The sequence below is a fragment of the Dipodomys ordii genome, unplaced genomic scaffold (assembly GCF_000151885.1).
Source record: "Dipodomys ordii isolate 6190 unplaced genomic scaffold, Dord_2.0 Scaffold94, whole genome shotgun sequence".
Taxonomy (NCBI): Eukaryota; Metazoa; Chordata; class Mammalia; order Rodentia; family Heteromyidae; genus Dipodomys; species Dipodomys ordii.
In genome coordinates, this window is record NW_012267310.1 from 1,963,085 (window position 1) to 1,988,911 (window position 25,827).

A 25,827-nucleotide genomic window follows, 5' to 3' on the forward strand; every position below is an offset into this window, starting at 1 on the left:
AATTAATTCATGTGAGCTTGGATCACTGAAAACAATGGAGAATCGCTGGCAAAACAATGCCTTTTCTCATTCATATGTCCTAAGTGGTATTTGGATTGAGAACAATTGAGAAGCAGCAAGACTGTAAATTGGGTCCCATGTTGTACAGAAAGCATAGACAGTACACAAAGTTGCTGGAAAGCATACTTTTCCCAAAACTTCCATACTGGATTTTAATTTTTATTATCACCAGCAGTTTTGTTTTTTCTTTCTTACATTTGACCTTCATTTGAGTTTTCCTTGGAAGAATGATCTTGTATGGAAGAATGATCTGTTGCTGGGAAACAACAGAACATCTTGTACAAATGATGTCACCTCATATGTAAATTATAGTTAGATGCATTTTTAAATGTCGAAATATATTGTCTTTAAAAATCGGAATAGCGAAGTTCGGAGGAAGATGGCAATATAACCATGTTGACTTTAATGCTCTTGAGAAATATTGTTCACTGTTATTTTTGTTACTTCAAGCTTTTTGGTATTTCTATGATTCTAAATAAGACTATACCAGGATTTTTTGCTTTCACTCAAAATATGAAGATATTTTGGATTTTCTTATAGGAAGCATTTGGCCCTGAAACATTCATAACTCAGTTTTTAAAATCATGTAATTTTCAAAGTAATAAATACCTTTAAGAACAAGATATTATGCTGTTGGGACATTTTACTAGGTTTTCCCTGTTTGCTGTTTTTGAGATAGAGACTCACTATGTAAGCAAACCTGGCTTCAAACTCACAATCTTCCTCTCTCAACTCCCAAGTGTTGAGATTACAGGCATTTGCCATCATGCCTAGAAAAGACAGCTCTACTTTTATGAGTTACCGAGGACATATGCTTTGTGGCTCTGATTCTTTTCCTATGAAAAATACTGAATGTGTTTTCCTTTAAAATTCTAATATTCTATGAATCTAAGTTTCTTAATTCATTATTCCTCTGTTTTAGAAACATTGAATGGTGAGCATTCTTGATTTTATTTACATCTACTTTAGTGACCTCTAGTGACAATTGGGTGGTCTGAATTTCTTTTGCTTAATTTTATTTTCTCCAGTAGTTAAATGCTGAGCACAAACACATAAACACTTGCTATGGAATAGAAGTAAGTGTATTTCCTCGGTTTTGGATGGATTTGAATCCCCCAGGTTAAGCCACCAGTGCCAGTTTCCATTACAGATTTTCTTGGGAAGTTCCTTAGCTAATAAGCCATGTATTTTTATTCTTCTTATTTTTTTCTTTTTAAATAAGTATATCCCTTAAATTTTTAGAAAAATTATAATTATTATTATAATTATTTTGGTACAGCTTTTAACATATATGGTTTTAGTCATATTTAATAGGGAGATTTTGCACACCAGTTCCAATATGGTTCTTTTGTTCCTTATTGAAACACATCATTACTTAAAAATCATTTGTAACTATAAAATAAGACACCTTGATTATCTTCCCTGCACACTGACACTCTTATTCTCCGTTCAGTCTCTATTAGATGAATTTATAGAAAATAAGAGCTAGGAAGAATTTTTAGAGATCATCTGGTCCTTTGCCATCATATTACATGTAAGGAACTGAGTCCAGAGAAGTTAAGAGACTTGCTGACACTCACAAATCTTTCTAGTAGTAAAATTAGTATGACAACCCAATAAATGAAAGCTCAGAAATAATGTCTTGCATAGATCTTTTCATTATTGTAAAGACATCTCTGGTAGGAACAAAAAATGGTGAATTCTTTGATCACTTGTATCAAACTAGAAACCCTCTTGATTAACATACAACAAGCCTACTTCATAGAATAATCCCCTTATTAAGAATGTTTACTTTAGATTTCATTTCATCATAATTGAATTAAGATTCTGATCATGTCAAAGGCTATCCATAGAGAGTTAAATTTCTATTAACTGCTAGAAAAAGTTTTCCCAGTGGTCTCTAATCTCTGTGTGCTCTGACTCAAAGGTTTGAAATCTCATTTTCTAAAGCTTTGCTGATTGTTAGCGTAGGCCTGCACAACAGGATTGAACACAAATCTTCATGCACAGCACCTTATGAGGTACATTTAGAACTGAATCTGTGGTTTATTGTGCTGAATAATTCATTGTAATTCACTTTACAAAATAAATTTCTACTTTAATTATTAAAATATATCTGTACCAGAAATTAATATGTATCATAATTTTTGTATGTATAGTATTTAGCTACTATTTGTCTGTATTATTTAAGCAACCTCAATAATACTGCTGGAATTAATCTATTAGAATAAATGAGTCCTTAACTTTTAATACTTTTAAAATTATTTTTATTCACTTTATTTTAATTAACATACATTGTACAAAATAATGGGTTTCATTATGATGTTTCATACATGTAAATAACCTACCTTGATCATATTGATGTCCTTACTACCCATTTATGTCCTCCTTTTCACTTATCCCTTTTCTTCCCAAATATTTTCCTACTTTCATGCCTTAAAAAAAATCAGATTCTTTTTTGCTGATCCTGGGATTTGAACTCAGGGCCCGGGCACTGTCTGAGCCTCTTTGTACTCAAGGCTAGCACTCTACCACTTGAGCTACAGCACCACATTTGGCTTTTTCTGAGTAGTTTATTGAAGGTAAGAGTCACACAGATTTTTCTGCCTATGTTAGCTTTGAATCGCTATCAGATCTTGGCCTCCTGAGTAGCCAGGTTTAAAGGCATGAGCCACTTGCACAGGGCTATGATTCTTTATATGAGAGAAATATGTAATATTTGTCTAAATCTGACTTATTTTGTTTAACAGTTCTATCCATTGTCCTGCAAATGGCATGATCCCATTCTTCTTTGGGACTAGATATATGCTACATTAAATTTTATTTACTCATATATTTATGGTCATCTAGGCCGATTCCATAACTTGAATATTATGTGTTGTGTTACAATAAAGATGAGAATGCAAGTATCTCTATTGTATGCTGACTTTTATTCTTTTGAGCATATACCCAGGAGTAGTAGAATTGGATTACATGGCATTTCAAAAAATAGCTGTCTTTACTATACCAAAACATATATTAGAAACATCAAGACTGTACAATCATTTTAAAAATTTGTTTAGAGAGCTTACTTACATGATGTCTTCCTTTTGAAAAGCCTGTCTTGGATATTGGTTCTTTCAGTGGAATGGATTTTGCAAAACTTATACTTTTCTTGTTCCTGTTTGTATTCAACTTTTTTATATCTTAGTATTAGAGCCTCAACAATGGGAAGAACAGATTTCAAATATTCTTTTCAGTATTGAGATTGTAGCAGTGTGATATCTACATTTATCAGACATTTAATAAGGTATGTAAGTTAGGTGACCATAGTGATTTCTGGTAATTGTTACTACTCTTTTCATCAGCACTGAGGTTTGTATTCATGGCATAGCGCTTGTTAGACTGGGCTTGAGCCACACCTCCAGCCCTTTATAAAACTCTTGCCAGTAGCAAAATTGGCATAATTAAGAACCTATTATATAAAAGCTCTGGTTTTTCAATAATGTATCATATTTTTAGAGGCCTACCTGAATTCTATTTAGGTTCTCCCCTCTAGCTGTTATGACATGTGCATGCCACCATGTCCAGCCTTTTATGTTGAGATGGGGCCCTGTGAACTTTTTGTTGTACGTATGTATATGTACTTAGACTGACGTGAAGCTGCAATCTTTCTGATCTCAGCCTCCCATAATGTAAGATCACCAGGGCAAACACCACCATACCCAGCTATTAGTTGGCATGGTGTCTTGTAGACATTCTGCCCAAGCTAGCCTAGAACATGATCCTCTAGATTGTCACCTCCCAGCTTACTAGGATTACAGACATGAGCTACCACTCCCATCTTGTAATTGTTTTAAAGTAAATTTATGGTTGCTAAAGAGGGAGACATGATTAAATAAGTCAGTTTAACAAAATAGAAATATATTGAAAGATTCTTTTCGACTTTAATTTTATGTAGGTCTGTTGTATTATGTGTGCTGTTGAGTCTGAATAACTAATTGAAAATGTAAAGCATTTTCTTACTTGAAACTATTTTATTTCTCTTTTAAACATGTATTCTAAAGATATTTACTGTCTTTTAGGAATTTTTGTATTTTAATTTGTAGGTACTTTTCAAGATTTCTTATTTTTCAATAAAGGCAAATATATATAACTTCTCCACTGGAGTACAGACCATCTCATTATGCCCATTTATTTTTGTCGGTCATGGGGCCTGAACTCTGGGCCTGGGTGCTGTCCCTCAGCTCTTCAGCTCAAGGCTAGTGCTCTACCACTTGAGCCCAGTGCCACTTCCTGCTTTTTCTGCTTATGTGGTGCTGAGGAATTGAAACCAGGGCCTCATGCATGCAAGGCAAGCACTCTTCCACTGAGCCACCTTCCCAGCCTATTATACCCATTTTTTGATAACTGCTATTAAAGATGGACTAATAGCGATTTTCCTGCCACCATAGAAGCATGGTCACTTCAGGACAACACTGAGTCATACATTCAAGGCCAGTAGGAAAAATTCACATCACTGGCAGCTACTTGGGCTCTTCATGTTCCATGGCAAATGGTGAACTGGAACACAATGTAGCTGAACTATATCTCAAATATCTAAATTGCAGGAACAAACAATTTTAGAGTCTAAAAATTAAAATCTATGTGATATATTGGAACAACAGCTTTGAAATCATAATTGTGTTTTCAACTAATTTGTGTGCTTTAGCTTAAATTTAAGCTACAATATTATGTTAAAACTAAAGCATCTTATACAGTGATGAATTGAAAAAAAAAACATTGAAATTTGTTTCTGATTGGGGGTTTTGGTTTAATGGTGGGGCTGGAGCTTGAACCCAGGGTCTTCTATATGCAACAACCCAGGTAGCATGAACATGAAACAAATTTATATTTAGTTAGCTTTTAAGTATTTATGCTAAAAGTAAACAGTGAAATTGTGATACTTTACATAGTTTAAATTTCTTGTGTTGCTTATAATCTTAATTATGTTTAGGAGATAAAGAATCTTAATTGAATTCTTAAGCTTAAGTTGTCAGACTAATATCCAAGAAAACATGGTAAAACATGGAAAATATAGAAGCTACACTAGTTTTAGTATACATTAAAACATTATAAAATCTGTATAATAAAAACAGTATGTTTGCATGAATAGAACAACTAGACCCTAGTACATACAGTAATACTATATGATACAAATGATATCTTAAATTATTGTGGATAAGAATTATTTTGCAATGATAAAAAATGGTTCTGTTTTGTTGAAAATGGGATAAGCACTTGGAAAAAGATAACACATGTATTTCCTTACATGCGTATAAAGTACTTTAATGAAGTTTTAAATATAAAGTCATCTATACCTTGCATCGTACATAAAAATAGCCTCCAAGTACATTAAAGAGCATTCAAGTATATTAGAGATCTAAATATAGAAAAATTAAGCCACAAATGCACTAGAAAATCCAAGATTTAAGTATACAGTAGGGCATAGCAGTATTCCCCCTCATTTTTCAGATGTAATCATAAGGGAAATAATTTTTCCACCAGTACTGTCAGTCCTATTACCAGGTACGTTTATTCTTTTTCAACTACCACTATGCAAGTTATAAATTCTTAATAGTGTTACTTTTTAAAGAGTTGACTTACTCCCTATGCTCATAATATGTTTATATACCTTAGCAGTTCAACCTCTAAATTTTTATATGAACTTAATTATTTACTTGCCAAAGCCTGTAACATATTAAATATAGCTCATATTCTATGTTGACAAGACAGAAAGCATTAAATTATACTGTGACTGTGGCTGATGCCTGAAAGTTAAGGACAAAGTAGTTAATTATTCTTCACCATACACATATTTTGTGTGGAAGAAATATTTATTATAGGAAATTTAAAGAAATCCCACAAAGCTTTAAAATCTATTGAATTTTAAAAATAAAGCATAACAGTTTTCAATATACAAATATGATCTTGGTACTATCATAAAAGTACACAAATGGCTATAGTCCTATGGTTGATCTAGTTGATAATTAAATACCATAGAAATAAGGATGATTATGTTGTTTCCAATGTGTTTTCACTTTTTAGTAGCATAAATTAATTGTGCAAGGGGTTTCGTTTGAACGTAACGGTTTATTTATACACTACATCTTGGTCAGTCACTTTCTGTTTTACTCTCTCCTTCCTGCTTCCCTTCCTAAATCAATCTCAGCAAACATTTTCCATTTTCATATTGTTGCATTTTCATACATATACGCGTATATAGAAAGTATTTTACCATACTTTTTCTATTATTTTTAATTTCTATACCTTGTACCTCTTTTCCTTCTTCTATGTTGATGATTCATAGGGTTGGTTTATTACTTGTGTCCTAGTGGTCTTGTATATTTTTACTTTCTTATCTTTTTATTATTGGCTCAGTGTTCTTCATTAACTTCTTTGTCTTCAAATCCTGTTCTGTCTTTCCCCTTGGTACAGACCATTGACGGGGCTTTCAAATTAAGGGTTTTTGTTTATTTGTTTGTTTGTTGTTTTGTTCATCCTGGGGCTTGAACTCAGGGCTTGAACACGGGGCTTGAACACAGCTCCACTTCTGGTTTCTGGGGGTTAAGTGGACTTTCCTGCTTGGGCTGGCTTGGAACTGCAATCCTCAGATCTCAGTGTCCTTAGTAGCTAAGATTACAGGCATAAACATTTGGCTCAAGTGAGTTTTTTGTTTGAGTATGACCTTTTCATTGCTGGAATTTTAATTTTGTTCAAGCTTTTCCACAAATTCCTCTTTCATATCCCTCATTGTCTTTCCTTATTGCAGTCAACTGTTTAAGGGTATTTTCTTTTAAATCATTCAGTGATTGTATCCTTTTTGATTTTGTTGATATTCTTAAAATGATTCTTTTGAATTCTTTGGGATTCCATTCACTTTATTAGAATCTACTTTTATGAAAATTTTCACTTTTGAAGGAATCGTGTTACTTTGTTGGTTTTATTGTTAGGTTTGTTTTATATATTTGTTGTGTTAAGACATTGAGATTTGCAAGCTTTAAAACTAGTATGGGAATTTGACATGACAGTGACTCACTCCTTCTGTACAACAGCTTACCACTGAATTTAATTTATAGTAATTAATATCTATATATTATTGTTTTTTATCTTTCCTCATTTATTAAGATTTTCTTTTATGTCCTTCAAGGAAAGTTGGCAAATTTTAAGAATTATTGTACCTTATTAGGGTTATTCCTGGATAGTTTTACTGTTTTTTATTCCCATTAGGAATGGGATTTTTCATCCCATTTTCTGGTTGGCTTTACTTTGTATAAGCAATTTATGAACTATACATATGTTTGGCCACCTGAAGAAAACTTCATTTTCATCTAATATTTTTTCATTTAATTTTCTTTAATTTTACAAATAACTTAATACTGTGCATTGCTGATTTTTTTTCTAATATCCCTAAGCCCTTTCTTCTCTTGACTCTCAGTAATTTCTAGGACTATTCTTCAATGTAAATATTCTTTTTATGTGCCAGTCTTGGGGCTTGAACTCAGGCCCTGGGCACTGAGTTTTTGTGCTCAAGGCTAGAGGTCCACCACTTAAGCCATAGCTCTATGTCCAACTTATTTTTTGGTGGTTAATTGAAAAAGAGTCTCATGGACTTTTCTGACTTGATTGGCTTTGAACTGTGATCCTCAGATCTCAGCCTTCCGAGTAGCTAGGAGTACCAATGTGAGCCACCTGTACCCAGCCCAATGTAAATATTTTTAACCTTTAGTTGAGAATAGTACTTGAATTTTACTGTTGATCATGATGAGTCTGAATGTTCTAAGTGTATTTATATGTTTTATAAACCTTCTTTAAACAATATATTAATGCTTATATTTTATCAAGTTTTGTGATTAAAGAAGTATTTCATAATTATGTAAATCTATACAGCTGGTTTGGAAAAGCTAGCTTAAGGAAATAATCTTTTATGGTTTCGGAGGCTCAAAGGTTTTCTTCATATTTTTCATTTATTTTCTTTTTTGTTGTGCTATTAGTAGACACTGAACTCAGGTCCTTATGCTGTTGTTTGGACTTTTCATTCAAGGCTGGTGCTTTACCACTTGAGTCACACTCCCACTTCTGGATTTTGCTGGTTAATTGGGGATAAGAGTCTCACAATTTTTTCTTAGAATCCTGATCTTCAGATCTCAGCCTTCTGAGTAGCTAGGATTATGGGTATGAACCACCAGCATGGACTTTTTCATGTTTTCTACAAAGAAAAAATATTACAGAGGATGATTTTTTCCATTTGTATTTGTTTGAACTTTGTGAATTAGTTTATACATTAGCTTACTGTATGATGTTTATTACAATGTAATTGTAGGTATTCAAAGTCCAATTATGTGTTGAAATGGTATCAGTTTATTTATAAATACTATTATGATTGACATTGTTGTTACCAAATCATTGGGAAATCTAAAGCTGTTCCTCTGTTATTTAAGAAGTTCCTGGAAGAAATTTTATGTAATCTTCCACTATTTCTTAAACTAAGACTCCAAGAATAATGAACTGTTGAATATAGGACTACTGGACAACTTCTGTCTGGATTAGAATCTTCCATTAAGGTTCTGATATCCCCTTCTGTTGGTTGGTATTCCAATGATGAAAGGGAGAAGAGTCAGTATCTTCTCTATAGTTTGTAGAAATTGTGAATTTAAAATACAATCTGTTAGGGGTTTTGAAATATGTATGGAATATATTGCCAAATCACGGTTGACCTTCACTGTACAAATTTAAAGGAAGTTTTTAATCTAATAATCTTGCAAAGGACCTATTCTTTTATATAACAAAAAGTAAATGCTTATTAGCTTTTTAAGATAATATCTATAGGGTATGAGAACCACAAACTGAAGTTTCATTGATTTGCTCTTATAACTGTTAATGAATTTGTGACCATTATATCTCAGAGAATAGCAACTATAGTCCCATTTGATAGACTTACACAGAGGCTTTAGTTTTTGAATATAGATTGGAGCTGTGTTATTTTTAAGATCAATTTGAGAGCTGTAAGATATTTGGAAGAAAATATTAAAGTATTGCTAATATACTCTTTAGAGCTATTAGAAAGTTGAAGAGAAGGACAAAGAAAATAAATCTTATAGAAGTAATGTACCTAATTTAAGTATTAACTGTCTAAATTTGATTTAGTTAACCTTGCATATGCTATATATGTTGGAGAATAGTTTCTTCCTTTTTTCTAATTGTATTCTCACAGGATTACCAATGATTGCTGCCCCACAAATGAGTCCCCTCTTATTCAAGCAGAAACAATTTTGATTACTGTTTTAACCTTTTTTAGAAGATTTGGAATTATTATGAGAGGTGATGAAGTCAGATATATAAAATTTTCCTAGGAGGACATGACTCAGTTTTGAATAGAAATGCAAGGTTCCATTTTGCATTCTTTCCATTTAATGGATTATAGCACTAGGAAGTCAAGATTAGAGTGCCTTGTTCATAACCAGAAGTGTATAAAACTTTAACAGCAACTTAAAGTTGCCTTTATCATCATTGAATGAATCACACTCTTCTTAAATGACTTTTAATATTCTATACTATAACCTAAGGGAACAGGTTTCCAGGGTGACTGATGACAATAAAAAGTAATTACAGGTTTTCTTGCATTGTTACTATTTTGATATATTTCTTTATTTTCTATCTTGAAGTGGAAAGTTCTTATTCACTGTAAATTACTTAGAAAAAATCATATTTCTGGAAAAATACCTTGAATTCAATAGCTCACTGTTTAAAGTTATCACAAAGGCTGATGATTTAGCTCGGTGGTGGAGGGTTTGCTAAGCATACACAAAACCTTGGATTCAATCCTAGCACCTCAAAAAAAAAGAAAATTTAAAAAAAGCTATCATGAAATTTTGCCTTTGGAGAAAGAGCAGATCAGTTCAACTATAAAATTAGAAAAACAACATTAATCTTTCTCATGTACATTAATTTAGGACTGTCTGCTAGTATTTTCTATAGCTTTCACAAAGTTTTACTTTTCTTCCTGTATTTATGACACTTGCAAAACAGTACAGAAAATACCTCTTAGTTTATAGAAATCCACTGTCACTCTTGATTAATTTTCCATTGCCTTCACAATTTGATTTATAGCTATCTTGAGTATAGGCCTCTCTAACAGGTAGTTATATTTCTGTGTATGCAAATCTTTCATCCCTCTGGGTCTTTTGATTGAAATTCACCAATGGAGAAATTTGGGATTCAATTGAAATGAAAACTTGCTAAAAGATTGTTTGCACAGCTGCTTCAGGCAGTGACCAAATTCTCCTAGGTGGACGAGTGAATGCACTCTTGTTGGGCCAACTTAAGTAGTTTCTTGAGTAGTACTTTACAAAATATAAAATCATTATATGTATTGTGACTTTGCCCCTTTCCTAACCTCCTCACATTTCTTTCCCCTTTCTTGCTTAGTTTCCTTTCCTGGAAGAGCTAATTGCTTAAGTTACCTAGTTGCCTTAGAAACTACATTTATGTCAAGTAGTTTTTAAATTCTCAGACCTGGGCAAACTTATGTATGCCCTTCTTAAAAATTCCTATTTATGAAATCAGGCTTTTGAGCAGTAATTCAATCAGGAGAATTATAAGAACATTTAGCTCAAACATTTAACTGTTTGGTTGCCAATATGAATGTAATAGTAAATTATGACTTGGGCTTTGCAAATGTCATCTAAAAATTAATTTTTGAATTTTTGGCAAGCAATCGCAGCCTGCGAAGAAACAAATGTTATAGCAATTGATTTGTGACTAGAAAAGCAATGCTGCCTCTTTGGGAGGCAGTGCTTATACAATTAAAAAAAGAAGTGCAACTGTTAACTTGTTTCTTCAACACAGTATTAGGTAAGTTATCTCTGTAGAACTTTTTTCCTCATTCCTTTCTTATTTTTCAGGCACTTATTATTCCAACCCGATTGTAATAATTTGGAGCCCAGAGAGAACCAAGGGAATAATTACTCTCTCACAGCTTTAGGCTTGATTCTTTAGTAGACCTTAATTGTAATTGAATGCTGTCATGATGGAGAATTTTACTGAGCAGAAAATAATTATAAGAAATATTAGAAGACATATTTTTGGAGATTTTTGAGAAAGGCTTGATAATAAAGAACATGAATTTGTATTGTTTGTGCTTTCTTTGTTTTTGAAGAACTTCCACTGTACTCTTATAATTGATACTAACAGTATTGTGTTGGGTGAGACTAATTATTGCTCATTTAGGCTGGTGAAATTCTCCTCAGACTTTACTTTTTGCAAAATTGGGAAGTTTTCTAAATATTCTTAAAACATACAATTAGGGCTTGTTTGAATAAGCATAATTACAATTAGTATGGAGTAGCTTTTTTCTCTCTCTACAATTTGCTTAGCTTACAACATGAGAAATGTGTTTCTTTATGGTTTATAAATTCATGACAAATATTTGTTGATTCTTGAGTATCATTATACAATTCTTAATTGGGAATGGTGACTCCAATAACAAAATGGCTGCATACTTAAATATATAATCCTAAATATGTCTTTTTGTGTATACCTATGTGTATATAAGCAATCATCATTATTTTCCTATTTGATAATAACCTCATCACTTTTTTGCAGGAAAAGACAATTGTTTTTTGCATTAGTCAATCTTTGATCTGCTAATGTCCATTGCTATTTGAAATCTCAAATAGAAATACAAAATATTAAACCCTTCCTAGACCAACCAAATCAGAATCTAGAGTTTACTTTCATCCCCAGATGTTGTGTGCCCACATAAAATTTAAAAACCAATGGAATGGAAAATCAATAAAAGTGATCAAGCTGCTTTGTACTCATAAACTGACATGTTGAATTGAAACCCCTTTGAACAAATATTTAAACACTGAAAAACAAAAATACAGCAATATATGTGAGAGTGCTTTGAGCATATGTTGAAAATGAGAGGGAGGAGAAACCAGACACTGGTAGCTCACCTGTAATCTTAACTACTCAGGAAACTGAAATCTTAGGATCACATTTCAAAGCCAGCCCAAGCATACAAACCTGAGAGAGTCTTAGGTCCAATTAACTATCAAAAAGCCAGGAGTGAAGCTGTGGCCTAAGTGATAGAGAGCTAGTTTTGAGAACAAGAGCTCAGGCACAGTCTCCAGGTAGGCTATTATAATTAATTTAATATATTATAATTAATTTAAAGTTACCTTATGGACTTTTGGGGAAAATAAGGTTTCTAAAACCCTCTATTTCTAGTTTAAGGAGGATTTATATATTAGTTTAACAAGAATTATTTTGCTATTAAGTTAGTTGTATGATGTTACATATTGATTCTGATATATGAAGCAAATGAATATAAAATTGAATGTCTCCATTTTAGGCACCCTATCAGAAATAGCTGTAAGGTAAATATAAGATTCTTTTAATTAAGAAAATAAATTATGACATCTGATCAAAGGCTCACACTTTGTTTTAATTTTAGTTTTCAGTAAAACTGATAGTCTAATGAGTAAATGCAAAATATATGCTTACTAAAAGTTAAATTGGCCTAATACTTTAGAACCTGTTTTCAGAATCATAAAAATGATAAAATATTAAAACATTTCCTCCTGGGGAAATTATTATATATTCAGCAATGTTGATATTCCTTTTTAACTTTCTTTGTTGTTATTGTAAAGATGATGTACAGAGGGTTTAGAGTTATGTAAGTCAGATAAAAAGTACATTTCTTTTTGAACAATGTGACCTCTTCCCTTGCTCTCTCCCTGTTCCCACTCAAAAGTGATAGAGTTCATTCTCAACATAGTGTCTAGTATCACTGCTACATTTGTTCACCCTTTTTCTTGCCATTTCTTTCCCTCCTTACCCTCCCACAGACAGATAAATGAACAAACAAGACAAAAGGAATAGAAAACAAAAACAACAATTTTAAAGTAAATAATACCTCATGCTTCCATCTCCTGTAGTTCATTTTAATAAATATTATTTTATATGATCAGATGCACAATCCAGGCCACACTATCAGCACAACCATGTTCATTGCATCATTGTTTACAATATCCAAGATATGGATACTTAAATAAATAATCCAAAACATATCTTTAGGTGTATATACATATGTGTATATAAACAATCATCATTATTTTCCTATTTGATGATAATCTCAACTTTTTTTGCAGAAAAAGACAGTTCTTTTTTACATTAGTCAATCTTTTATCAATCAACTCAGATGTCCCTCAGTCGAATAATGGATCGAGAAAATGTGGAATACACACACACACACACACACACACACACACACACACACACACACACATACCACGCACACAGAGGAATTTTACTCATCCACCAGAAAGAATAATATTGTACCGTTCATAAGGAAATAGAAAGACTTGGAAAAACTTATATTATGCAAAGTAAGCCAGACTCAAAGACATATAAGTTGCATGGTTTTTCATTTGCAGTAACTAGAGTGTGCCTATAAATCTACAAGTAAAAAAATACACTGGGACATGATAAATTATACAGGTCTCTGCATTCACACCAAGTGAGACCAAAGGAAGATATTCTTAGGAGAGGATCCCAACGGTTGAGATTCTTTTGTAGTATGATAAAGTTTTTGTGTAACAATGGAGGAGGCTTCAAAATAGTAGGTAAGATTTGTCCATAAGGGAAGGATCATAGTAGATGAACTAAGATCAGGTTTAATAGTGGATGGGCCATTTGTTTCTGCAGTTAATTTTACTCTAGAGTTTTTTTTCATGGAAGTTACTTCAGTCTGGAATAGTGAGTTCTGTATGTCTGAGTTAAAAATGTTTCACTGTAACATCAAAAGGCAATTCTTACCTCTGTGTTACTGAAACTGGGTTAATAGACCGTGGGTATAGTTCTTACAAATGTATGAAATAGGTTATCGTTGTAGGTCTTTCTCTTACCTTACTAAGAATATAGTAACGAGTATTGCAGATAGGCACAGAGAAATTAAATGGTCAAAGAAAAGACACGTTTGGAAAATCTGTATGCTTCAACAGGCCAAGTTCAAATAAATAACCAAGAGAAGGTGCCATACTGGAAGATTAGTTCCAACTGAAGATGATCTTTCCTTTGACAAAGGGCAATGTTGCTACAAGTCATCATTCTACATGTTGAAGGCAAAAAGTTTTTCACAACACAGGTCTAAGCACACCCTTTAATCATATGCTGGCCTAAACTCCTTTGTGTCTCATATTCTCCATCTTGTCTCCAACTCATGAATCTTCACTGTTTCCTGTGTCTAATACTTTCCCCTTTGTCTAGTTGATTCCCACTCATCTTTAGGCCTCAGTTATTTCTACACTTTTCCTAGAAAACCTACCCTTAATATTTCTAATTTGGTCAACTTCCCTTATTATAGGCACTCTTGCTCTGCTTGCTCACAATTGGCACTCTACCACTTGAGCCACACCTTCAGTCCAACATTTTCCTGTTTAATTTGAGATTAGGTCTCAAAAACTTATTTTCCATGGGCTTCTTTGAACTGTGATCCTTTAGGTTTCAGCCTTTTGAGTGGCTAGGATTACAGGTATCAGCCAAAAATAATTTGACAGCAGAAAAATAATTTTGACAATGACTTTTTGGTACAGTTCAGATGACCAGTCTAGAGGTTTATAAATAATCCTTTCCAATTCTCCTCCAGTAATAAATAAATAAACTTGGCATGAGACCTTGCCTCATCATGTATAAGCTGTGGAATTCTGTGTATGTTCCCTAAATTTCAATTTTCCTATCTGCAAAATCAAGATATAAAAGTCATAATATTATTTTAATGATTAAATGAGAAAATATGTGTAAAGTGCATATTGTTAGTGATTGGCCCACATAATAAATGAGCATTATTACTGTTGCACAGTAGTATCAATTCTGCTATATGGGAACAACAGAAAATTATTTAAAGTTTAGTCTTTTCTAAAATAAATCAGGACAGTAATTGAGAACAGATCTAGAAGCAAATTGTCTGACTCTTTTCTATTTTGCTTGGTTCTCTTGAGAATCCTTGTGAAAACAAATTGTGTATTGTTCGCCATAGAGAGACTGCTTATTTGTAGGAGGACAACTATAAAAGATGGCATTGAAGAACATAAAGAAGTTTCTCAGTTCAGTATGTATTTTACTGGTTTAAGTGTTAACTAAAAAATTATTCGCAGGTTTTTCCCTTCATCCATTTTAATCATGCAACTTCAGACTGAGTAACAATTGAGTACTCTCAACTATATTTCCTTAGAAGCTCCTAATTCAGAATTTGTTCTTAGTAAACTTAAATACTTTTTCTTTCATTTGGTGTTGAAAAGTATTATTTTATTATCCCATGCCCTTATATTATCGTTTCTTGACATTTAAACTCTATTTTTATACCTCCAGTTACTCTGTTCTTTTTGCAAAAGTATGATCTACTTTACTAAAGGAATAATCTTTTTCTTCAGTCTTTAGATGGTCTGATGTCATCAAAATTGATAAGATTTCAAATTCTCTGGGACTAGAATTTAACCATTGTTTTCTAGTCAGTTACTATGTACACTTAAGAGGGTTACCTAATTCATCAAGTCTTACCTTTTTTACATATAAAATTTGTTTAATAATAGTCTCCTTGACCTTATTTGGCATCTCCCTATATATTCCCTGTTCTAAAAAACACAATATAAACTGAACGTATTTTCTATGTACATAGTCTTCACTACCCTAGTCCCATATATATCTAGCTTTTATTTCCATCATTCTGGTATTACTATGGCTAAACTCAGACAATCTCTTTAATGTTCAGAGTCTTAGTCCTTATTTCATTGAAGTACTGGGCTGCATTTAAAATTTGTGTGTCCACTATTCTAAAAGAAATGTACCCATTACCTGACTTACGTATCTATAACCTCTCTGTACATCACCTTTACAATAAAAAAACTTGTCTGTCACAACAATCTTAATACTCTGTTCCTTTGTTGGTATTTTTAGATGATATTTTCTGTGGCTGTCCTTTAAGTTTTGTGGTCCATTATCTTTTTGACTATATATATATTTTCCAGAAGATCTCATTTTGTTCATCCATTACTACTTCCCTTAATAATGAAGTTATAATGATCCTTTTGTGTACATATCTTGGTTTCTAGCATCTTTCTTAAGGATTGTGTCACATTTACTCTTCTACATTCAGCATTCTGGTCAGTATCTGACATATAGTCCTTCCATCTTTCCGTTGTTACTAACCTCAGACTTTTTTTTCCTTTCAAGCATGACTCCAGTTTGGGCTCAGGTTGTTGTGTGGCACTATAATTAGTACTGAGTGCTAAGTATTTAGCACATATTTGTAATGGTACTAGCCCACATTTGTTTATGCAGTAGACCTCAAGTCATTAGGCAGCCCCTCATCTATTAATAGTCATAATATACCTGTCTTTATACCCATCTTCCTCTTCTTTTCTTCCTTTCCAATAAGGATAAATGGTTCTTATCTACATATTAATTTTTTGAATCTTGCCTAACATTTTAAGGAAAGAAAAATGAACTCTCAATGCTGTACATTTCCAGTATCTTCTTACTGCTCTCTTCTTTTGTCTAGCCAGACTACTCTGAAGACTTTTCAACTCATTTAATACTGGCTTATTGCTATCACTGGGAAAACAATTCTCTTGAATACCACTGGTGACTTTCATATCACTATAGACAATGACATAATTTCGGCCCTCACCAATAGACAAATAATGATAGAGAATGAAAGAAAAATAATAGTATTAAGAAACCACAAAGTAATTCAAGTTATGTTGAGAAAGTTTAAGAATATATTTAAACAATGTGTGACCTAATAATAGATCTTATCAGGAATTGGGCTGCTTTTAAGACTGACTCAAGAGAAAAAACTCTCGATGGTTGTATACTAACTGTTTCACAAAACTTTGGTCCTTTAGCACATTTGTTCTAACCTGATTTCCTTTTATGCTACTTGCTTATCATTTCTACTTCCTCATAGTTTTAGCTGGGGTGTTGCTTTTATAACCTCATGTCTCTCTCCAAGATATAATCAATACTACTTGGTTTCCTTTTCTTGGTATTCTTCACCACAAATCCTGGAACATTAATCTTATTAGTCTTATTACATCATTTGTGCCAGACCATTTCATAAGTAATCAAAGTTCACTCAATCTATAACCTGGCCAGTCATTTGTGAATTTCCTCAGGTAATTTTGAAAATGATAGTTTCAAGAATATAAACCCTAATGTGAATATCCACTTTTGGAGTTTGGTAAAATTCAAATGATAATGGATCAAGGAATACACTTCAGATGAAGAAATAAAATGATGGTGAACACAAGTTGGAAGCAAAAGGTTTTGGTTGAAGTTTCTTTTAAGATATCAGAGGTTTGAGTATAGTAGAATTTATAGGATAGGAATTGGTTAAAACAAAGATAGGGTTTAATTTTTTAATTATTGAATTAAAGATAAGGTGATATAATATGGGATTCTCCTGTACAGGAAGGTGGATTAGTTAGTCTTATATAGGAAATGGGGTTAAAGAAGAAAAAATGTGATTCAGTTAACATTGGAAGTAGGGAAACCTGCCTGTTAGCATACTTTATGATCCATCATTCTGACCATTTATTTTGTAAAGAGAACTGCTGAAAAGTAAGGTAAGGATTTTCAGAAATTGCTGAGGAAAATTAAAAAAGAACCCTGACAACTAGGAATATAATGATAATTTCCTGGCTGTAGCCCACACACAGATTGAGAAAAAGTAGATGAGAATTGGACTGATGGAAAGTCAAAATGGGCTTAACTTGTTACAGAGTAGGAATTAACACTTCCTTTCCCCCTGCCCACCAGTTTAGATCAATTGGATTTTTCCCCATTCTGATCTTCCTTACTTTTTATTTTGTAGGTCTTGATGACTGTTTGCAGCAGTACATTAAGAACTTTGAGAGAGAGAAAATCAGTGGGGACCAGCTACTTCGCATTACACACCAGGAGCTAGAGGATCTTGGTGTCAGCCGCATTGGCCATCAGGAACTGATCTTGGAAGCAGTTGACCTTCTATGTGCACTGGTAAGGACATGAAACTAGTACAAAGAGAAGCTAGCTTCTCTTGGACTGATTTTCTGTTTTCTCTTATTTGTTACCACTTTCTTTCTCTTCTATTAATAATGTAAATGCAAATAAGGAAAAAATCTCCTAATTCCAAGCCAATCTAGTTCTTTAAGATTGTTATACTAGTGCTAAATGACAGAGAAATTTATGAATAAACTGTTGATTTTTATTTATCCACTAGTCAGAGCTCACACGGGAAGCAACATTTTAGATACAGAATTGTATACAATCAGGTATAAGATCCAATTCCTCTAAAATTTTTGACTTAGTAAGTCAAGAATGCAAAATATAACTAGGCACTGGAAGACTATGCCTGTAATCCTAGCTACTCAAGAGGCTTTGATCTGCCAGCTCAGGCAGGAAAGTCCACGAGACTCTCTATCTCCAATTAACCACCAAGAAGCTGGAAGTGGAAGTATGGCTCAATTGCTAGAAATCTAGCATAGAGAACAAAAACTCAGGACTGACATACAAAACAGATATTGGAAGTATAACTCAAGTGCTAAATTACCTGCCTAACAAGTGTGAGGATCTGAGTTCAAACCCCAGCAGTGCTTTACAACAAAAAAAGAATGTTAAGTACAAGCATTCTTATTTTAGAAAAACTTAAAATAATAAAATTATTTTAAATTCTTATACATCCGGCAAATTTAAACATTGTGCATTTTTTTATATATAGTTACATTCTTAGGTTACAGAGCAATGTATACTAAAAATCAATGCCAAAATAAGGCTTCTTCAAGATTCTGATAGTATATTAGACATTCTGAGAAGAATAAAATACTTTTTCCAGGGAGGAATAGGATGATGCTAATTGAACTGTTTTTAAGTTAATCTGATTATTCATAAATATGAACTAGAGCTGCACAGAGAAAATATACGAGCTATGTAATGAAATAACTGAGTTTGAATCTTTTCTATATCAATTAGTGACACTGGGACAAATAATTTCACTGCCATAGCTATTTTATTTAAAGTATAGTTAACTGTCTCTTGGTGGTGAAATGAAAAGTAAACAAGAATTTCTTTGCATAGGGCTTAATTCAGTCCCTTTGGACATTGTATACGTTTGACAAACAGTATTATTGAGATGATAATTACTAGTGTCAAATGAGTACATCATTAAATACATTTTAATTCAAGAATCAGTATACTAAGTATTGTCTTGTCAGAGTAAATAACACCTAGTTCTTGCCCTTTTGAAAAACTTAGTTGAAGAGTATGACAAGCAAATAATCTTTTTTACAAGCAAATAATTTTAATACTGCAATTATTTGAATAGAAATAAGAGTAATATATGAGGATACAGAAAAGAAGATATCTAGATGTTTTCATATTGCCAAATAGATAATATTTATGCAGCCTAATGGAGAATGTGCCTGTGTTTCATTTGTGGAAGAAAAAGGGCAAAGGCATTTCAGATAAAACAATATATGTGAGCACACTGAATAAATAGCATTCGTAGTGAGTTTTTAATGATATTTGATATGACAAAAATGATATTTGATATGACAAAATCAGTGGGAAATAGTGGAAGAAATTATACTTTAAAAGATAGTATGCGTCCATACTATAAAACAACTTATTTTATATTCCAATATGAACACTAAAGAACCTTCCAAGAATGATAAAATACTTGATTGAAATGGTTAAATGGTGCTAGTAAAAAGATAAGGTATGGATAGAAACTGAAACCAGGGAGACCCACCAGAAAATATCTGAAACAATTTATATAAGCAATGAGTAGGATCCTAACTTAAGCATATGTAACAGGACTAGAGAAGATCTGACAAATATAAGTGAAATAAAGGAAAGATAAAGAACATGTTTCTACCTATAGAGACAGATTAGATCATTTGATAATAATGAAGATAGGCAATAGCAACAGGAAGAGATTAGTGGGAACACAAAGTGAGTTTGGAATATGTTGAATTTGAGAGACGTTTGGTCATACAGAAAGATGCTATTAGACAAATGCAAAACTGAGAAGTATCTGATGACTCAGATTTGGGACTCTCAAATATATAAAGATTAATTTCATAGAAAGAAAAGAGGTCATCAGGAGAGACCTATAGAGTATGGAAACAAAAGGGTACAATTTGACACTTGGGTTAGGAAAGAAAAGGAGGCACTCATAGGAAGACATCTAGGAAAGTATTGGCACAAAAGCAAAAGATAATGTTCTTTTTACTCAGGACCATTAATAATGCTATTAAATTTCATTAAAAGCAAGTAATTCTAGCATTGCAAAAAAAACTACCAAAATAATTTCTAAAGAATAGGACTCTCACTTTTATTTCTTCCCTTCATTGTCATTTTCTCATAGATGTTTCCTTGATTTACTTCCTTATTCTTGCCTATCCTAAAATATGCCCCCACTGATGCTATTCTCCCCCTTAACCTTCACCTCATTGTAATTATACATCAGCTCAATGACATTTTCTTCCACTAAATTATAAGGTATCTAAGAAAAAATGATTGTTATTGGCTGCCTAATATATAGCACAAAATTGGTAACAGTTGATTCTCCACCAGTGCCTTTCTTAATGGCAATGCTCAGTCATGTCATATTTTTTTCATCTTATAGTTTGGGGATCATTTTTATCTCCCTATTCCTGGAATAAATGAATTCAGCTAGAATGATACTTGCACTATATCTTAATTAGATTGTTAAAATCATGCCTGAAATAAAAGATAGTATTCAAGGTAAGGTATGAGTCCACAGTATGATGTAACTTACTAATCTTCAAATGCAAATCAGAATGGCTCTGATTATGCATTGAAAGTGGATCGGAGATTGGTATATGACTTAGAATTCCCTGTTTACCTCACCTTAAAAGTAACTTGTTTTCAGGCGCTTGTGGCTCATGCCTGTAATCCTAGCTACTCAGGAGGCTAAGATCTGGGGATCGTGGTTCAAAGCCAGTCAGGGCAGGAAAGTCAGTGAGACTCTTATCTCTAATAAACTACTCAGAAAAAGCTGGAAGTGGCACTGTGGCTCAAGTGTTAGATGACTAGTCTTGAGCACAGAGAGGTTTAGGACAGAGCCCAGGCCCTGATTTCAAGCCCCAGGAATGGCAAAAAAATAATAATAATTTGTTCAGACACAGTGGTACTTGTCTGCAATCACATCACAAGGATTGAGGTTTGTTGCTACGTTGGGCAAAATTTAGTGAGACCTCTCTGTTTCAATCAATATGCTGAATATAGTGTGACATATCTGTGATTCCAGCTATGTGGGAAGTATTGAAAGGAGGATAGTAGTACAAAGCCACTCCCAACCAAAAACACAGGACCGTGTCCAAAACATAACAAAAGCAAAAAATGGCTTTAGGTAAAGCTGATAAAGTACCTGCATTAAGTGTAAAGCCCTAAGTTCAAACCCTAGTCCTGCTAAGGAATATAGAACAATAATAGTTGACTGTTTCAGTGCTTGAAGTCAAGAATATCTTAGCTGATAAGCAGGGTTCCTCATAAATGAACCACTCATGTTGTACAGGCTCTTATACTGCCAGTTTGAGGAAGGAAGGATTGATGATTGACATTGTTATATATAGTTAGTCTGCGACTGTAGGCTTGAAGTTTTGGCATATGTACAAGGCTCTGGTGACCTAAACCTACTTTAAGGTATGATATCAGAGACATACAGTAGACTATTTCTAAGTTTAAGCCATGGAACTGTGGTTAGTACTTTCATATGCGAAACTTTAATTCCTCTACAATTCTAGGTTTAAGAACTACAGTTCTTAAAGTTCTTACAGTTCTTACAGTTCTTATAGTTGCCTCATTTGAATACTTCATTATATGATAAACTGTCCTGGAAAGAAATGAAAGATGTTAATTTTTTAATTTTCTGCCTATATTCAGCAATATCAATTTGTAATGTACCCCCAAAGATTCAAATATTTGTTTTCACCCCTCCATAATGGTTATATATCAGCAAGTCCAAAGCACAGATGTAAAAAATAAAAGCTGGGTGCTGGCTCACACCTGTATTTCTAGCTACTCAGGAGGCTGAGATCTGAGGATTGTGGCTCAAATCCAGCATAGGCAGGAAAAGTCCCTGAGACTCTTATCTCCAATTTACCACAAAATAGCAGAAGTGGCGCTGTGGTTCAAGTGGTTGAGTATTAGCCTTGAACAAAAGATCTCAGGGACAGCTCCCAAGCCCCAAGTTCAAGCCCCAGTACTGGCACACGTGCGCGCGCGCGCGCGTGCACACACACACACACACACACACACACACACACACACACACACAGATATCTTCTCCAATTTATGGCACACATGTTTTCTAGTGATTCTAAAGCAAATTCTGAGCCAAGAATTCTGATTTACTTCTAGATGCCATCATAAATGCAGGACGTAAGATGCCTCATCTACTGTTGGGAATGGGAAATTGTCTTTATCTTTCTAGTTTGTACTGGACATTCTACTTTTTCCTCTTCTTTTGACAATCATGTATTCTTGCTCAAACAATGCCAAAAATGGGAATGTAAAAATAAAAAAGACTAGTCTATACTCCCAAGATATACAAGTCCACAAAGGAAAACACTTGTTAAGAGACATTCAAAGGCTTCAAGAAAATCTCAGAGAAAGAAAGCCAGGATCACTGCTGAGACATGTAGATAGAGGTGACATTTACATTGGCCTTGCTGTAGGATGAGTAGATATTTGCTGGGCAAAAATGTTGGCAAAAAGGTAGGTAGAAGTGGAAATTTCACCTGCAAACAGAATTGTGAACGAGCATGAAGTTGTCAGAGGAAATTAAGAATGCTGATGTGATGGTGCATAGTAGAAAGTGATGATAAGAAAGGCTACAGAATTTTTGCTCGTGGTCCTCTAATTCACAATGTGCTCCTCTAAGGAAGGTACCTTTGTCTAAGTCATAGGATTTTTTGTTCCTGCTTTTGAAGTGCAATGCTGAGCACATAGAGGACGTTAATATTCCTTACTGAATGTACTGCTCAGCTTTTCTTTAGAGAACTGTAATTTCTTTTCTTACCTACACAGGCTTTGACTCTCTTCCTAGTGTAAGAAAGACAGAAAAATTACCGAATTCCTTTTGTTTCTTTTAAGCTATGCTATATTTTTATCTGCCTTGTCTTGAAGTTAGTCTTGGTAGGGAATAAATGTTATGGCACCTGATAAAAAACGAAGACTTTCTTAGTCATTTGTTCATTTATGCAGCACATATTTATTAAGCATTTATGTGTGTGTGTGTGTGTGTATATATATATATATATAATGTGTGTGTATATCTATCCATATATATATAGTTTGCATCATGTTATTCCAGAAAGCAGTAAGCTGGGGTTTTTTTTGGGGGGGGGGTCGGTCATGGGACTTGAACTTTCAGCCTGGACTCTGTCCCTGAGCTCTTTAGCTTAACGTGAGCACTCTACCAACTTGAGCCACTTCCGGTTTTCTGATGGTTTATTGGAGATAAGAGTCTCATGGACTTTCCTGTCTGGGCTGTCTTTGAACCACAATCCTCAGATCTCAGCCTTTGAGTAGGTATGTTTCCAGGCGTGAGCCACCGGCGCCCAGCAGCAGCAAGCTTTTTGTGATATAAAAGTATATTGATTATTACAAGGTATGATGCTATTTAATATCCATAGAAAACAAGGAATATTAATTGGAAGAATAAAATCATGAATGAAGTAATGAAGTATATAGAGTTCAATGTATAGCTCTTCAATTGTTTTTGGACAATATACCTTTTATTTATATTATTGGCATTATGCATGATAATACATTAAGGTATTTGGAAATGTTAGGTTTATTCCTTTATAACGTAATTGCTGACTTTATCCATTTCAAAATTATTTTTTTTCTAAGAAAACTGATTAAAACAAGCCTTTTAGGACTCACTCATTTATATGAAGCAAAATATTATAGCCTCTGCAACATGATGCATTCCAATTAAAAATTAGAATACAATGACACTATCACGGTAAAATCTCTACTGCTAGTACCAGATATTTTGATTGTGTATGATGAGAATTTGCTACTAGTAAGAATTTAGCCAACTTTATTTCCAACAATATTGTATGTATTCTCTTTTTTTGGGGGGGGGTCCGGTCATGGGGCCTGAACTCTGGGCCTGGGCACTGGCCCTCAGCTCTTCAGCTCAAGGCTAGCGCTCTACCACTTGAGCCACAGTGCCACTTCCGGCTTTTTACTTTTTGCTTATGTGGTGCTGAGGAACTGAACCCAGGGCCTCATGCATGCAAGGCAAGCACTCTACCACTGAGCCACCTTCCCAGCCCATTGTATGTGTTCTTAATTTTTTATTTCATGTATATGCTATATATAAGTATACAGATGAAAGAATAAAACAGTAAGAAGTTGGTGCCAATTCATGAAGACTTGACTATGTTGAATCAGTTCTAAATCATGGCTGGTTCCTGGCACACATGCTAATGGTGAAGTATATGAATGCATAGTAATGGATAGGACAAAAGCAGATATGTACACTTCTAGTTTAAGTTTTGTTTTCCTGAGGAAGACTTTTCTGCACCAGTAGCAATTCTCAGTTTCCCTTTGCACATCAAATAAGAAGCAAAATATGTAATGGAGAAACATGCATCTTTTAAAACTAAGGCAATACTTCTTATCTCCATACCCCTAGCCAAAAGCAAAAGGGTATTTCACAGAATGCAATTTACTGGTGACTTTGCAAGCCACAACACAGCATCCATTTCTCATGAGAGAAGAAGAAAGAAAGTATCTCTGTTGGTAGTAATTCTTTAATAAAACTAAAAATGTCAGCAAAAAAGAATCAGACTTTTATTGCTACTAAATCTTCAGTGTTAGCAAATATATTTTGGTATTTAATGTTTATGCATTAAAACCTTGCTTTCTTCACTCCCCTTTTCCCACTAAGTTCTCTTTTTCTTAAATTAACATTGGAAAGTAATCCCTTTAATTTCATATAAAGTGGGTTCCCAGTGGTTGCTCACTTAATAAGATTGCTAAATTCATTGTACTATTTTCTTCCCTATTTCATTATTTTTTTCCACTGTGCTCCAGTTGTCACTACCGTATTTTTAATAGGAGTAGAATATTGATACTGAAATATGTAGCCCAGGCTGCCCCTTGCAGGTGGCCTGGTGATTTGCAGTGGTTTTCTGAATTCTGATCTGTATTGATCATGGTTTGCTTAACCCATGAGGTTTACCCAATGTCCTAAATTGTGAAAGGAAGGGAAGGCAAACAACATCTCAAACACAAATTCCACTATATGGGAATGTCATTTTTCTGTGCTTTTAATTTTTGGGGGGGTCCAGTCATGGGGCCTGAACTGTGGGCCTGGGCGCTGTCACTCAGCTGTTCAGCTCAAGGCTAGCGCTCTACCACTTGAGCCACAGCGCCACTTCAGGCTTTTTTCTTTTTGCTTATGTGGTGCTGAGGAATCGAACCCAGGGCCTCACGCATGCAAGGCAAGCGCTCTCCCACTGAGCCCCCTTCCCAGCCCTGTGCTTTTAATTTTTTTATAGACAGTAACATATGCTAAGGTTCAGTATATATGATGGTCAATAATCATATTATCTAGCCTTTCTTTTTTTGGGGGGGGGTCCGGTCGTGGGGCCTGAACTCTGGGCCTGGGCGCTGTCCCTCAGCTCTTCAGCTCAAGGCTAGCGCTCTACCACTTGAGCCACA

General features: G+C 33.8%; 1 protein-coding gene across 4 annotated transcripts in view; it reads left to right on the forward strand.

Annotated features, from left to right (window-relative positions):
• The window catches only part of Cnksr2 (connector enhancer of kinase suppressor of Ras 2), a 218,586-nt gene that overhangs the window by 15,259 nt on the left and 177,500 nt on the right, over window positions 1-25,827 (forward strand). For all 4 annotated transcript variants that reach the window (XM_013026488.1, XM_013026490.1, XM_013026491.1 and 1 more), the window contains exon 2: window positions 17,957-18,120. In XM_013026488.1, the coding sequence (XP_012881942.1) occupies window positions 17,957-18,120 (164 nt within the window). The remainder of the gene's footprint in view (window positions 1-17,956; window positions 18,121-25,827) is intronic.